General features: G+C 32.9%; 1 protein-coding gene across 1 annotated transcript in view; it reads right to left on the reverse strand.

Annotated features, from left to right (window-relative positions):
- LOC108904626 (kelch-like protein 10) overlaps positions 1-13,692 on the reverse strand; it is a 24,971-nt gene extending 11,279 nt beyond the window's left edge. Inside the window, exons 1-3 of the mRNA XM_018707259.1 lie at positions 13,499-13,692; positions 10,110-10,739; positions 3,458-3,936 (exon numbers count right to left, since the gene is read on the reverse strand). Of these exons, the coding sequence (XP_018562775.1) occupies positions 3,458-3,936; positions 10,110-10,739; positions 13,499-13,692 (1,303 nt within the window). The remainder of the gene's footprint in view (positions 1-3,457; positions 3,937-10,109; positions 10,740-13,498) is intronic.
- Positions 13,693-17,039: the final 3,347 nt, after the last annotated feature.

Genomic DNA, 17,039 nt, shown 5'->3' on the forward strand with positions numbered 1-17,039 from the left:
AAAAAAAAAACAATATTTTAAATGGCGAAATTAAAATAAAATACCTTATAGACTGTCGTAAATCATATGCTAGGTTTCAAAACATTGATCTTACCTGTATTTTGCAATCAGACGTATCACGCGAATATGTATATAATATATATTTTTGATTTGTTAAAATAATAACAAATTTAAACCTTTTATTTTGGTGAATGTATTTTTCAGCAATCGAGAAAAACTTTTATTTGTGAAAATTTGTATGTATATGCTGCGAATAAAATAAAGCCAATACATGAGAAATGTTTATAAAATCATAATTTTTTATGGGCATCTTACAGTATGACGACCGCAATTTTTTTAAAACAAACTGAAGCCACATTTTTGCACATCTGGCTCTCGCATTAGACTGTTTGCCGTCTGTCGTCTGTCTAATATCAATCAGACCGCCGCGTCGCGTCGCGTTTACGTGTGGAGTGGTCAAATTTTTATCGGTTTTATTAACTTCAAAATAACTTACCTATTTTGGTATTAAATTGTTTTATATTACATTACATATATCTATGATTGAAAATGGTTGTGATTAATATTTTTTTAATTAATTTTGATTATGTTGCAAACATTTATTTGTATAAAATTAATAATAAATATAATTAATAAACTTTAGATATTAAAATTTGAAGAAGTTAAAACTGTAATTTTATCGACCGCATTATTTTTATTAATATTTTTTAATTTTGAGAATTTTGCAATACATTCAAATGCTTTTTATCTTTTTTAAATCTTTTAACAGTAAATAATAATTTGAAAATAATTTGTGAATTTTTACATTTAAATCTTAATTAAATAGCTAACAAAATATTGAAAAAACAAGTTTACTTTGCCTTAATATGTAAAAAAATAACTTTTTCAATGAATGATAGCTTCATTTATTTATTTAATAATAGTAAAATAATTCCGACATTGAAATTTTAATTAATATTTCGTTTAACAATAACATTATTATTATTTTTTTATAAAATTGCATACATGGAGTCTTGTGTAATGGTGGGAGGTGGTCATTTTCTACATTTACCTGTATTCAGACTTCTTTCAGTTTTATTATGCCTTTATTGGAATAAGAGCTTTCCCACAGAGCAATATCGTATGCACTATGGCCTATTTAATTTTTCCTTGATAAAAAACCGTTACATTTATGAAAATTAATATAAAAGTGATCAACTTTGTTTCAAATCTTTCAAACTATCTAAAAGATTTTATATGATCATTTTAGCGCTAGAATAAAAGGAATTACCTGTGAGACTCCTTGCAACCGAAGGGAAATATCAGGAAGTTATCCAAAAAATGTTTTTTCGATAGTACAAAAAGTATACGTAATTTAATTTTTTAACTTCTTTGATATATTTACGGAAAACAGAAACGTAATAAATCATATTAGAAATAAAAATCTTTAGCCCAGTCATTATAGACATGAAAGAGCCTGTTTCGGGAAAAAAATACTATTAGAAGTTTCTCTGCGGAATATTGTTCGGAAACCTGTTATAAATAAAATATCAAAAAATCAACTCGAGGCTAGTTGGGAAACTTTGTTTTAACAGTGGTCAAAGTTATGGAAAAGTGGTTTTTTGACTCACGTAAAAAAGCTATTATTCATAGCGAAAAAAAGTTTATACAAAAAAGGTAGGTATTAAATAAGCCTATAAAATGAAAAAAGTCCGATTAAATTCCGATAATTTGTTTATGCACAAGAGCTCAAAAATGGTCGAAAATTGCCGTTTTTTTCAATTGCTAATAATTAATGCAATTTTCATCGCAGACACTTGTAATTCAGGATTTTTGAGGCTTTTTACACCCTTAATAAGTGGTAAAAATTTCAGCCCGAAAGCTTCATTGGTTTGGCGTTGGCGGAATTTGTTATCTAAGAAGATGCTATTTTCAATTCATTTTTCCCAAGCTCACAGGCGTTGTAGGGTTTCGATCATTAGTTGTTTTTGTACCTAAATAGTTGTATTGACATATGCATTTACTGAGAATTTAGTTTTTCAAATTTAATTTGTTTAAAATTGACTGAAAAAATGTTAATATTTATTAAATTGTTAAGATAGGTAATTATTATAAAATAAAATAGTAACCTCTTTACTTTAGTTTTCTTCGAATTTAAAAAAAAATCGTTGTTGTAAGTTGATTAGAAGCTGAGATAATTTTTTTTATTTATTTAATCGCAGTGACCTTAATTATTAATATTAAGAGCCGAAATTTGGAGAGAGTATACATTAAGAGCTATATTTTCATGTCCTACATTAACATTAAGGTGAATTCAACTATTTAATTTCGAAAAAGAAGATAGCGGCGATGCGTTCTATTACTTGGTCTAGCGAACGAGTGGGGAAGGCGAGGCTTAGCATGCGCGCTTAACGATGTAATAAATATTAACATTTTTTCAGTCATTTTTAAACAAATTAAATTTGAAAAATTAAATTATCAGTAAATGCATATGTCAATACAACTATTTAGGTACAAAAACAACTAATGATCGAAACCCTACAACGCCTGTGAGCTTGGGAAAAATGAATTGAAAATAGCATCTTCTTAGATAACAAATTCCGCCAACGCCAAGCTAATGAAGTTTTTGGGCTGAAATTTTTACCACTTATTAAGGGTGCAAAAAGCTTCAAAAATCCTGAATTACAAGTGTCTGCGATGAAAATTGCATTAATTATTAGCAATTGAAAAAAGCGGACAATTTCGACCATTTTTGAGCTCTTGCGCATAAACAAATTATCGGAATTTAATCGGACTTGTCTTATTTTACAGATTTATTTAATACCTACCTTTTTTGTATAAACCTTTTTTTCTCTATGAATAACAGTTTTTTTACGCCAGTCGAAAAACTACTTTTCCATAATTTTGACCATTGTTTTAACAAAGTTTCCCAACTAGTCTCGAGTTGATTTTTTGATATTTTGTTTATAACACGTTTCTGAACAATATTCCGCAGAGAAACTTCTAATAGTATTTTTTTCCCGAAAAAAAGCTATAATGATTGGCCTACTTGCACAAAAATTTGATATGGATAGCAGTAGAACCAATTATGGGAACTACCAACTAAGATGGCTCAAGATGGCTCATATTAAGAGAACGGAGAAAGAAAACAGAATATGAAATTTATATGATATATAAAACAGAACATGCAGAACTAAAAAAGAATACTTCGAAATAGTAAGCAGAAATAGATACAGAACAAAAAATTATGTTTAGCGACAGATAAACGGATAGATAAGATTTTTATTTGAAATCTGTCACACCCATCCAACATATTTTGTGCAAATTCTACTTTAAGCAACAGCACTATACGAAGTTTTAACTCGGCATCTTTAACTGTTCCTAAGTTAGTCTTTACAAAAAGTCCCACAGCTCTTTTTTTAAATATCTTAGAACCCTGAAGAATCATTTCCTATAATTAAAAAAAAAGTGAAATTACCATTTAAGTTGCAAGCACTGGCATCCGATCTCTGCATATTCATGGGAGCTATTAGAGACCACTGGTTTGTCTTATAATCATATTTTTCCGCTGTATTCTGCCTATGATGCCCATCGTAGCCTCCCATGGCGTAAATCAAGTCTTCCAGAACGGCCGTGCTGACATAGCACCTTCTGGCGTGCATCGGCGCGATCTCTTTCCAATTCTTTTTGACGGCGTCGAAGCACCTGCAGGAGTTGAAGTAGTCCATGCCGTCGAATCCTCCGATGACGTAGATCTTGAACCCCACCACCGCGGTGCCGTGGTAAGCCCTGGGTCCTGTGGGATCGACCTCCTCGACTTTAACCCAGCGATCGGCCCGCGTGTCGTAGGTTTCGATGAAGTTGGTGGGCGATCCGCCGGACCAGCCGCCGATGGCGAAAAGGACCTCGTGGGGAACCCTGGGACGCGCTATTTCGGGAGTCACCACTTCACCGTCTCTAGGAAACCAAATTGTTAGGAAGGCCAGTGAAGCTATTGCAACTGTAATCTAATTTACCAGTTAATACGATCAGAGTGGGCAATAAGTTAAATAAATTTAAACCAATCTACCTATGCTACAATTTCAATATTTTGGTAGGGTAGGTATCGCTATTTGTACCTCAAGATGAAGTGTCACCAAAGTACGAGTAGTAGAACGTGGTAAATCTCTATATTCACAAAATGTGGAATATTTGGAGATCTTGGTGTTCACAATTTTCGGGTTGGTTGCCACGTTTTGGTTTGGTTCTCCAGCAAAAAAACTCTGGATATCAGGTTCCGTATTTATATTTGTTGTGTGCATTGAATCATGACGTTCTGGCACATGTTTTGTAATCAATGGTCCATGTTGTTCTGATAGATTTTTGGTCGTAATCTCCCTTTCACCAAAATTCTGGTATTAGTTAAGTCTATCGTTTGTTCTGTCTATCTTGTGCTCCACAACTGTTAATTTTTCTAGATTGTTATTATTCAAGTGAGATTTGTGCTTCTTTTACATCGTACCTACTAATGTTTATTTTGAGAAAGGCTGTCCCTATCTTCCTTCCAGGATTCTTGGGTGTGAGAGAGAAGATTTTGACCAAAAGTCTACAGATAGGAAGAAAAGTCATGGATCAGTGCATACAGAAAATATAAGTACCACCCAGAGGGTTTAATCTCCAGTACCAGAGTTTCTTCTGAAGAAGAGAGCTACATGTCTCTAAAAACGTCAAATCAATACCGACATTGTGGCAACCAAACCGGAAGGTGTTGAATGATTGAAAACCATCACGAAATCCTGAAAATTAAGTTCTTGGCAAGAAACTTATTGCAGAATTCTAAAAGTAACCCATTGTGATAATATAAAGGGAAACTATTACTTCTGCTCTAGTTTGCATTAGGAGTATATTATTTATAGCATAATATCCGGCGACATACAGGGTGTCCCGAAATTAGGGGGCAATATTTCTACAAGGTGTTCTATATCGAAAAAGATTACTTTTTCTTTATACAGGGTGGTCCGAATTTTATGCAGGAAACTTCGAGGGCAGATAGATTTCTTTAAAATAATAGGTGTTTGCCTTATAAACATAGGTCTGGAACAGCCTCGTTTTAGAGATACAGGGTGTTGAAGTTGTTAAAAAAATGATTTTTTGTTTATATCTCCGGAATCTTTTAACCGATCTCAATAAAATTTGGTACAGATAATGTATGACAGTAGGCCTTACATTACTTAAAATGTGAGCTCTAATGGTTCAACCAGTGGTGTACAACTGGACAGGGGTCGCCCTCTTTTTATAAAAAAAACTGCGCCACTGTATTTTTTACAAGTTATTGTAACGGATTTATATTCTAATGCACTAAACACGTGAAAAAGGTAACTTGAATTTTTCTCTAAGATTCCCCGTTTTCAAGTTATTCATACCAATACAATCCCCTTGTGGCAGACACTTCAAACCATAATATTACAAGAATATCTATGTTTGTGCTTAAAAGTAAGTGCAATTTGTAAGCAGATCAACAAAATTATTTCCACATCACCTGTGAGGTAGTGTTCCTAGTGTGTTTTAGTTTCCCCTGGAGGCTTAATCCACTATCTTTACAAATAAGAACAATTTAAATCAAAATAAAAATACATTTACCAAGCAACAACAATTAAACAAGAAACGAAATTAACGTTACGTATTTACAGCAATTGTTCAAAATGCGAACCATCCACATCGATACATTTCTGACAACTTCTATTAATGATTAATGGAATTACCTAACTAATATCATGTGGTGGTTTTCTTTTAATTCATTACACCCGTCTTCTATTCGCTGCAGTAGTTGTGGTGGAGTAGAGTAAACTTTACTTTTCAGATAGGTAACCCCAAACGTAGAAGTCCAGGGGGTTTAGATCTGGCGATTTGGCTGGCCAAGAGACTGGATTCTCTGCACCATTATGGTTGACATTGGCATTTGGTCTTCAACCGACCCATCGCCCCATATAATTTTTAAGCCATTCTTCTATTATTCTCCTAAAATGCGCAGGAGCACCATCCATTTGTATCCAGCTATTTTATGGTATATTTAATGGAACATCCTCTAATAATTCATATAGATGGTTTTCTAGAAAGTTTAGAAATGACTGGGAATTTAGATGGGGTGACAAGAAGAAAGGTCCGATTTATTCCGAGCCACACTTTCACAGAAAATTCGTGTTGACAAGATCTTGTCCGAATTTCATGAGGATGTTCTTGTGGCCAAATATTGTGAAAATTTACTACCCTTCGCCTTGTGAATGTAGCCTCATCAGTCCAAAGTATTTCTAGTAAAAAGTCTGGATTATGTTGTGACTTTAAAACAACCACTAACAAAAATTCAGATGTCTCTACATTTCCCGGAAGTAAATTTTGCACAGGTTGTAAATGGTACGGATTTCTACAATTATTATGTAGAACTTTTCATATTTTCGATTTACTCACCCCAAGTTGCCGAGACGTTTTTGTGTACTTAACCGAGAATCGTCGTCAAATGTTCTTAAAAATTTAATTTCTATGCCTTTCATTGCGCCGTCGTGATTTTCCAAATATCGTTTTAATCCAAAAAGATGAAAGCGACGAGTGTAAAGAAATTTGTTGACGTGCTTACAAATTTCACTTACTTTTAAGCATAAACATAAATATTCTTGTAATATTATGGTTAGAAGTATCTGCCACTAGGGGATTGTATTGGTATGAATAATTTGAGAACGGTGAACTTTAGGGAAAAAATTCAAATTACCTTTTTGACTTATTTTGTACATTAAAATATAAATCCGTTGCAATAGCTTGTAAATAATACAGTGGCGTAGTTTTTTTATAAAAAGGGGTGACCCTGTCCAGTTGTACACCACTGGGCGATTTTTTAGAGCTCATATTTTAAGGAATGCAAGGCCTATTGTCATGCATTATCTGTACCAAATTAGATTCCGGAGATATAAACAAAAAATCAATTTTTTTTAACAACTTCAACACCCTGTATCTCTAAAACGAGACCGTTCCAGACCTATGTTTATAAGGCAAACACCTATTATTTTAAAGAGATCTATCTGCCCTCGAAGTTTCCTGCATAAAATTCGGACCACCCTGTATAAATGTGGATCCAAAATTTTTTCCTAAGGTACTTATAGCCACTTAAAGGGCCACTCTGATGGAGATTGAGATAAATTTATGAAAGTTGGTAACCAGCGTAACTGATATGTACTCAGTCCGCTACTAAAACAAAATTTACGGTAAATTTTACACCCCCCCCCCCCCGTGTTGGTGTTGGAACGCATGTGATTAAAATTTGTAAATTTCGTTTCAGTAGTGGACTGAGCACGTATAAATTTATCTCAACTGGTTTCGGAGTTATTTAAAAAAAAAGGATCCACGTGTATATCAAGAAAAGGTAATCTTCGACATAGAACACCCTGCAGAAATATTGCCCCCTAATATCGGGACACCCTGTATAACAACTGTGTAGTAACACCGATCTATCAAAGGCATGCTGCGATCAATCTCTTGCGATGATTACGAAGATCTTCAGACCTTCAGACTCTGGATAATTTTACCTGACGGGTAAAATGCCTTTTAGTTGTACTAAATATTTTTTTTTCTAGTTGATTATTATTTGCAAAAAGTTCAAGTAAGGAAAATTAAATTTTATTACATTAACATTGATATTATGGTGACACAGGTTTTTTTGAGTTTTAGAAAATTTTGTCATTTTATTTTTTAAGTAAATAAATCAATTCCTTCAAAATTATACGAGTTATCAATAAATTATTCCTACAAATAGTAAAGTTATACTGCAGTGTATTCGCTCACAAAAAATACATGTATTTTTAGTCACCACTTGGTACGAAAAGATTTTCATACAAATCCGCATCCGATGTAACCACCGCACCGTGATGGTTTAGATAAACCATCAATGTAAATTTTTCAAGGGACTGGTATATCAATTTTATACATATTTAAAAACTCACAAACCAATCAAAACAAAAAATCAACTCCTTCACGAAACTACAACATAATAATTGTTATTAGAGAATATACAATTTTTTATATTTTTGTAATATTTTAACTATATTTATATTAGGCCCGGTACTTTGAGTCTCGGTTAAAGCTTGATTAACTGATAAGGCGATTAGACTGTACATATACTGATTTTTTTTATAAAGGACAGTCACAGTCTAATCGCCTGATTAGTTAATCAAGCCTTAACCAAGACTCAAAGTACCGGGCCTTAAAAATATGTACTTTTATATTCACTATGAAACATTGATAAAACCGTTTCTTAGTTCCTAATTTTAAAAGAACGCTATGAGATTAGATACGTCTTCTCAAATTAGTAACTTCTGGCAAATAAAATAATCTTTTCCGTCTTCGACATAATTGGAAATCAACTGAAAACTTGTGATAAAAGTTTGAGTCCTTGTAATGATCAAAAGTAGATAGTGTGATACGAAGATCAAACAAAAATTTCATATGCATTGAAAATGAAAATCATTATGGAAAAAAAGTTCTTAATCATTTTATATTTCTTATCAATTTATTAATTCGTTTATAAAAGACTGACCTTGTAAGATAATTCTATTCACATATCTTTATAATGTATATTTAGACAGGTTGTCACAAATTGGTAGACCAATCCGTCAACCATATACCTACAAGAGCTAAAATAATCGAACTTTGCCATTCTTAATTTTGACAGCCTATTTTCGAGATGCAGGGTGTATACTGTATAAATTAAGTTTTTAAGAACGATATTTTTAATAAGTCGTTATTTTCTAGCACACTGAGTAAAAATTTTCCTGGCACTCTTTAGTATTTTGGTTAGAAAAAATCGGAATAGGAATGGTGGTACCCATTGACCTGCAATTTTTTCCTATATGAATGAGAAATACTGTATTTTAAATAAAACATTTCCTTCCTTAATTTTTGTGTCAGTTGGAAAATTTTGATTTAGAGCTTAATTTACGAAATATTGCACCCTCTTTAGATATGCGGGAAAAATTTTTATTTTGTTTTCTTACCGCCTCTGAAATAGAAAAAAGTTCGATGTATTCAAATATTAGAACTCTCTGAATGCTGAAAATGTGATGCCGAGATTAAAAATAGCATAAGAAAAGTTCCATTATTTTCCTACAAATTATCTGTAGTTTCGCGGATTGGCGTACTAATTTGTGACACCCTGTGTGTATACACGAAAATAATAATAAACAGATATGAGTATATAAAATTAAGGGAATATCTAAATTTATTTTAATTATTGCTTTAAAATAAACATTAAGCCAAGCAACTTAACCATCACCAATGTTTATATTAAGTATGGATAATATGAAAGTTGAACGATGTTATTGTTAACTACATTATACTTTAAAATTTTAATCTGGTATGCCTGGGATGTAAATAAAGCATACAAACTCTGATCTCATCGCGAATTATTCATACACATTGCCATGATAATTATTCTGCCTACCCAGCTTCAGTGTAAACATACTTAAATACATTTTTAAGTGGTCGTAAACTGTATGCAGTAGTTCAAAACTATTAAACAAGGTCATCACCCGAAAATGTTAAATATGTTACTACTCTTTCTAATATGTTACACTTATGGCATATTCTTTTGTTTATATCTCCCGTACTATTAGGCATAGACACACTTGTTTCAACGACACTGTGTATACTCGAATTATTGTAACGGTTTGTAGTTTTAATAGGGGATAGAACTCGCAAATTTATCAGTTTCTTTTTAATATCTATTTTCTTAGTTTGTACTTTTGCATTGAAAAATTCCCCAAAAATTGAGAAGTATCTTTCTATCTTTCAACGACGAATAATTAAACTTTAATTTATGAAAAAAAAAACGCAAAAATAAAACTTTTTCGTATAAGACTTTTCTATTACAAATATCATTAGGAAGCCGTAGTTTAATTTTTATAGATTATAAACGCCACACCCTGTATATTTATACTCTCTTGTTTTTGAAGTGTTAGCAAATATTTCAAAACAAAACGGACTTCATAAATGTGGAGAGGTTATCGCAATCAACAGTAAAGTAGTGTTTTAGATTTTTTTATCAAAAGTGTTCATTGCTTGTATTTATCAAAATTCTGTTTAGTAATAAGTACTAACATGTTTGTTACCTATGGGTTATCATTTCCAAATCGTATAAAAACTTTAGCGTCTCGATTATCATCGGACGACTCTCTTCGCACCCAGACACGTAAGGATGTTCCTTTACCCTTTCTAGAAAAAACTGGGTATCCAAGAGGCCCAACCTGATACACTTCATTAAAGCGACAATATGCTTTTTTCTTGCTTCAGTGTCGTAGTCTATCCACCTTAGGATAGTTTCCCAGACGATTTCCTCACTTTTAACGTTCAGATCGTCAGCGTTGATAATTTCCTGAATTTCAGGCAAGGACAGCGTTAAGATTTCATGGCTGTGCGTGGCGATTTGGGCGAAATTTCTCATAATATACTTCCACGTGTTTGACGCCAATTCTCTGCAGAAATGATTCCTGGCAAAAACCAAGACGCCTATGCACGTCTTCGGGTTCAGGTTCTTTTCTAAGAATTTGCAACACAGATCCAAAACTCCTAATATACTTAAGTAGTCCGCTGTTATTAAAAGAGAGTAGACGTTATCATCGTTTATTTCTAGCTTCCTTAAATATATGTAAACTAGAAGCTTCTGTAGCATTTCTGAGGTTACGCCGGGCAAATGTACTCTGTTCTTCTCCCTGTTGTGTAAAGTTGTTGTGAAGAGTGCTCTGAAAATGAAGACTGGCTAAAGTTAATGACAAACATTTTTTACAATAAATATTTGATATAACTTTGATAATGGAGTGTTTGCTGCCTTGGGCAAGTTGTTAATTTTATTTTATGAATAACGCGCATCTATCACAGTAACTAGAGCGATGTCATCTACTCCGACAGCAGCCCTAGAAGTTATCCCAAAATCTATCACCGGTTCATATAATGGTGAAAACAGAAGGGTGGTCAGCAGCATGCTGACTCAGGAACAATAACGACTAGAGAGGTACTTCCTATTCCAAGATTATGGAAATATCTATATCGGAATCAACTCTGGGGATTCCACAAGTCATTTGAGACTTGAATAAAGGATCAAAGCAAATAGGAGGAAAAGTTTAATACCCTATAATACTCTGGTATGGTTTATGGACGGCTCCAAAACGGCCAGGCGGTGTAGGAATATATAGACTCAGACTCAGATAAAGGTACAGTCTGGAGAGGTTTCCCAGTGTATTTCAAACATAAATCCTTCACGACAATGGCATGTTTAGCATGGAATATCCGTAGAGGTTATAAACGTAAACTTGTATACATATTCTCTGACAGTCAAGCAACAATTAAGGCTTTAGACAAGGTAAGTTCAAAACTTGTCTGAGGATGTTTACAAATGCTGACTGAAGGGATCCGAAACAGAGTTCATTGGTCTAGAGTCATGTGGCATATCTCCCAGTGTTGTCAGGGGAGGCTCTCGGGAAATGGACTGAGTAACAACATAGAAAATACTGGTCTTCAAGGCAAGGCCATGCGAAGGAACTTATGGAACTTGCAGAAAAGAACGAATAAGTTGCTGAGCTTGAATAAAATTCGCCTCAGGAAAATGACGAGACTTATAACAGAGGACAATGGGCGAGTGTCCAGAATATGCACGTAGTAGAATAACGTTCCTAGGAAAACCTCATCTGGAACCCAAGCAACTGAGAGAAGGAAGCTTTTGGGACTTGTAGAAAGGACAAAACTACTTGCTGAATACGCTTGAACAGTGGGACGTACAACAGGCCCAATAAGGCCGCGGTGCTATTGGATTTGAAAAGAACCTACGTGTGGTACAAGAAGAAGTGGCTGTACAAAGGCAATATGCTAGACTATGCATGACACTATTACCAGTGTCATCTGTTAGTAGGAAGTTCAACTAAAACCTAATACCACTGCCCTTTTTTACCAATACAAATATACCTAGAGAGCACTTATTTAAAGAAGAACATATCCATAAGTTAGTAATAAAAGCGTTTTGAAAATCATTTATAATTTATATAAGGAGTTATTAACACAATTGCTCGTATACTTTACATTGACTCCCATTACAGATAATGCAATCACCCCATTAAAGAAGGTGTCCTAAAACGAATGGGCCAAAGGTAGCTTCCTTAAGTCGAGATAAAGCGATTTACATCAAGTATCTTACAATTTTGCATTCTTATAAAGTTACGAGATATATATTTTTATTGCATTTTTTAAGATAACTCCACCATTTTTTCAATAAATTTGGAAAAAGGAAATAGTAGCTAGAAATAGGTACTTGAGACATCAATTCTTTGTTATATTCTTTGTTGTTAGAGATTAGAGATTTTAAGAAAATGCAAATGTTTTATGAAATATCACAACTGATTTTAATTTTCTGCAGTAGATATTAGTTTATACAGAAATTGATTCAGATATCAAAGTGTCACTGTTTTGCTAAATTTGTATCTTTAAATGTTGCTTCTATAAATTACATTCAAAGATGTAGGTATATCGTATTAGTCACTCACATTACAACAGAAATAGATCGTAAAAAGTAGCTATTTACTAAAATGATGAAATTCAGTTAGAATAGAATTTCCCCAAATCTAGCTATCCCTAATCGACAACTACAGCAATTTCTTAAAATCCCTACCAACAAAAAAAATACGACAAAGAACATAAATCTATTTAAAATTATCTGTGTTATAATTGCAAATAACCTTGTATTCATTGAAGTTTTTTAAGTATTTAAAAATATGACACAGTAAAATCTTTACAAAAAAAATAAATTGTACCAAATGATCTGAAATAAACATGTTTATTTTCACCTAAAAGAACTACCCTTGAAGTATAATCTAATCGTTTCCGGACATTCTGTATAAAAGAACGGCGCTGCTTCAGACATCTGTATTTCTTGGAAAATTCCCAATTTTTTCTTCCAAATTTGAATCTGTAATTCATTTGTGTTGGTAGAATATCACTTTCTACAAAACTGCAAAACTGAGAAAATAAATGACAACTTTGACTTCCTGAACATAAATCTGAATTTATTTTCAGGCAAAAGGATTAAACCTATCTAAGTTACCAGTCAGTATTCTTTTCTGCGCGATTCTCTTTTAAATAGCATCTGATCATCATAGAATACTTAATGTTGGATTTGTTTTCAAGTCAAGAGTAAGATATATACCAAAAATTATTTGTATCTTTTATTAAAAAAAAGTTAAATATTAGAGTATAATAAGAATAAATGAATAATGCTCGTAAAGGGGAAATGTTAGATTAGATAAATTCAGGTTCACTTTCCTCCTGTCAAGAAACATTTTCCCAAATTTTGCAGTTTTTCAGAAAAAGGTATACAACTGTCTAAAAACAATTTCAGATTCGATGTACAGCAAGAATTATCAGAATCTGAAGCCAAGCCAATCTTCTATGTAATTATCACCGACTCTTTTAGGAATAACATCATGTAAATAAAAAACTCGCTACTTGAATTTACCTGAAATAAGAACTGCAAGCACAAAGTATTGCCCTATGCACTGGAATTTCGGCACCATCATCTAGCACAATGGTGGCATCGCACAGTTGGTTGTTTTCTTTCAGCTCAAAAAGGGCTTGCATGGCCTGTATACTCATACATCTTCCAGAACCACCATCCACAGACCTGCTGACGATGGTACTCGTTTCGCCCATCTCATTATTTTGAGCCAGAATGTTATGTAGGATTTAAACACGAATAATTTAGGATAGATTGATGATGTTTAACGTGAAATGATGAAAAGTCAAATTTGAAGGATTAAAACAATGGACGCATTTTAATGTTCCCTGGATACTAAATGCTTATTGTTAATATCTCTACTTTCGATTTACGATTCATGAAATGAAATTTTAAGTATTTACGGCTTTCACAGGATACAAAAGGCACTTATATGTCATTTATCTACTTTTTCTGTGACTGGATTGAGAGAGGTACTTGTATATATCATTTTCACTGTAATTTTTAAGAAAACATCTTGTTTTTTCGATAAGTCATTTCTCTTGACGTAACAGAGGTATACTGATGAGACGTTGGCAATAATTTGTAGTAGCATAGAATACATCAAAGCAATTTCGACGAAACATATGTCAATGTCTTTGTAATATACTGGATGTCACAAAAATGTAGGCCTCAAAAGCGTATTCTGCTCTCCAATTTTAAAAAACTCGTTATGAACACTACCTACACTTCTAACTTTTTTCCAAAAATATCTATGCAAACGAAAGCTGTTTCATCAATAAACTTAGGGAAAAAGTGCAAAGATCAAAGACATGGTTATATTGAGTCAGCAAATAAAATTGAAGAATTAAGAACCGGATTCAGAACAAATACTCGAATTTCTTATCAATAATGTCGAGTCCAATACTACTTTTGGGTGATGCTACTTTTGAAAAGATGCAGGATATAATAAACAAATGATAGAGGTTGTTTTTTTTTTGCTTAGGGCAATTGCTTATTTATATACCACGCTAACAATGGCAGTTCTAATATATTATGCATCGAAAATGTCTGTAAAGGAAAAACTCGTACCTGATATGTTTACATTCTCAAATAATGCAATCATTCTGAGAAACATCCTATATTCTTGCTTTCACCTTTGACAACGTTTGATCATGTAAAAAACAACTGTTACAAAGAGTTTTTTTTTGTTTCCACATTTTGAAGACGTAGATTTCTTTCTATCAGCTGTTTTTTACGTGATCAAACTTTGTCAAAGGTGAAAGCAAGAACATAGAATGTATGTATTTTTGAAACATTAATTGTTTAGTATTACATAAGTGATACTCTTAAGACTCAACAAGTTTAACGATTTAAGAGTTATTTTTGATCTCGACTCTCATTTAAGTATCATATTTATGCAGTCGTTGTTAGTGCTAATAAAAATATGGTTTCCTTCAATCATATTTTGCTTTTTCTTTTGTACGTTTGTCCTATAGACGGTGATTGGGGAAGAACCCCACAATATTCGGAAGAGTTGTTCTGGAGTCAAGGACGAACAAAAAAACTTAGTAAATATATGGTCGCATATTAACAGTAACTGATATAGCAATGAAAATATTTTTAATGCTTATTGCGAAAACTGTTACTTCTTAACATTTTATTTTAAATAGATAATGCATTCTAAGCAAAACTCACATTAGTGATTAGTAATTAAATTAAGTCATTTCTGTTGACCTAACAAGGATATATAGATGAAACGTCGGTAATAAATTGCAGTGGTTTACAATACATAAAATCATCTAGGTGTGACCACTAAAGCAAGTGTTATTTAGCGTGCGGAACTATTAAAGAACTAACAAACTCTAGATAGAGAGGGATGTCAAACCAACCAAAGAATATGTAAACTCATTATATAAGGGATACATTATAGAGGGTAATAAAATTAGTGTTAGTTGTCATTAGTGCATAGGGTGTTGTTCATCCTCTATATGTATTTCGATCCTTTGTCTAGTTTGGCCCTAATGGTAAATGACACGACTTGGGTTCAAAATAAATTCCTCTAAAAATTTTGAATTCGTTCCATAAAATATTACATATAACATATAAACTAGCGTGAGTGTTAAAAGATAAAATATTAATTTATGTGAAATTAGTGTTTCTGTGAAAATTAAATGTGAAATAGTAATTGAATACTATTGGAATTTTATTAAAACAAAAAATCTCCATCCATATATTTATTACTGGTTATTTGTAATCTACAAATAAATTACAAACACGTTTATGGATGATGATGATGATGATGAATATGATGATGATGATGGAGCTGTCATTCAACTCTCAAAGATTTTTAGGTGGAATATCTAAATCAGTGATCAGGGAATTTATTCCTAGTTGTAGGGATATTTGGTAGGAAGTAAAGTTCATATAATAATCCATGGATATAGTATGATACCGATGTACGGTGAATCAAGCAGCTAAATAATAATTATGTTTCATCCATATGACACCACTATTTCTATATCCATCCTTACTTATGCATATATTTAATGAGGCAAAAATTAAAACCTGAAACATTGGTTTTAACAGTTTTATGGTATTTTGTTAGTTTCATTATCCATATGGCTAGTATTGTTTTATGCTAGCCAAGTTGGTAAAACTACTCGTAAATGCAAAAAGAAAAACTATCATTGCTGTTTGAAGCCGAAGAAAGAGAAAAATGTCACACGAAGAATTTTAGAAAACTGAAATTCAAAATTGTGATGGCAGTTTTGCTTTTAATAATGGGCCTTGTGTATATATGTCTACTATATAAGGTGGTTGTCGAGGTATAACAGATATTTCGTATGACTAAGTTTAAGCAAAAATTAACTTTTCCCGAATTTTTCAACTATTGGGGTTTGAAGTTGCCAGATCGTATGGGTAGTCGCTAAAGAGTAAATTACATTGTTGCGACTAGAGAGCTAGGTAATTTAATAATTAGCTGGGACTAGAAAAAAGATGTTTATTGTCATAATTGAAAATTGGTCTTTTTAGACACTTTGCGAGAAAACGGACTGCATCGCTATCATTACCAACAGGTACAAAAACTTCTCCATGCGGATCTTCTGCAAGGAGTTCGTCTTTTGAACGGTGGAGCAATCATCTGGATACTCTTTCAAGAACCCTTTTCTGTAAAGAAGCTACATTTGTAAAAGATGGAATCAACAATTTCCAAATGATTATTATGAGTGGGCAATCGAAAATCGAAATTTGAACAGCGAAATGTACCGGGCTTTTTTTGGAAAACGGTCTACTTATACTACTTCAGGACATTCCTCTTCAAATCAGATGGACGATGTACTTTTTACATGATGGAGCTCCAGAAGATGTGTCATTAATTTCCTCAATGAAAAGTATCCAAATCGATGGATAGATAGTGGTGCTTGGCCTCCGCGATCTCCGGATCTCAACCCGTTGAACTTTTTCATGTGGGGGATATGTGACGCAACTTACCTACTCAATGAGAAAGCCTAACTGCAGAGCCAACTCATTCAGAAGATTCATGCAGCGTTTGATGAGGTAA

Source organism: Anoplophora glabripennis, unplaced genomic scaffold, assembly GCF_000390285.2.
Source record: "Anoplophora glabripennis isolate ALB-LARVAE unplaced genomic scaffold, Agla_2.0 scaffold96, whole genome shotgun sequence".
Classification (NCBI taxonomy): domain Eukaryota; kingdom Metazoa; phylum Arthropoda; class Insecta; order Coleoptera; family Cerambycidae; genus Anoplophora; species Anoplophora glabripennis.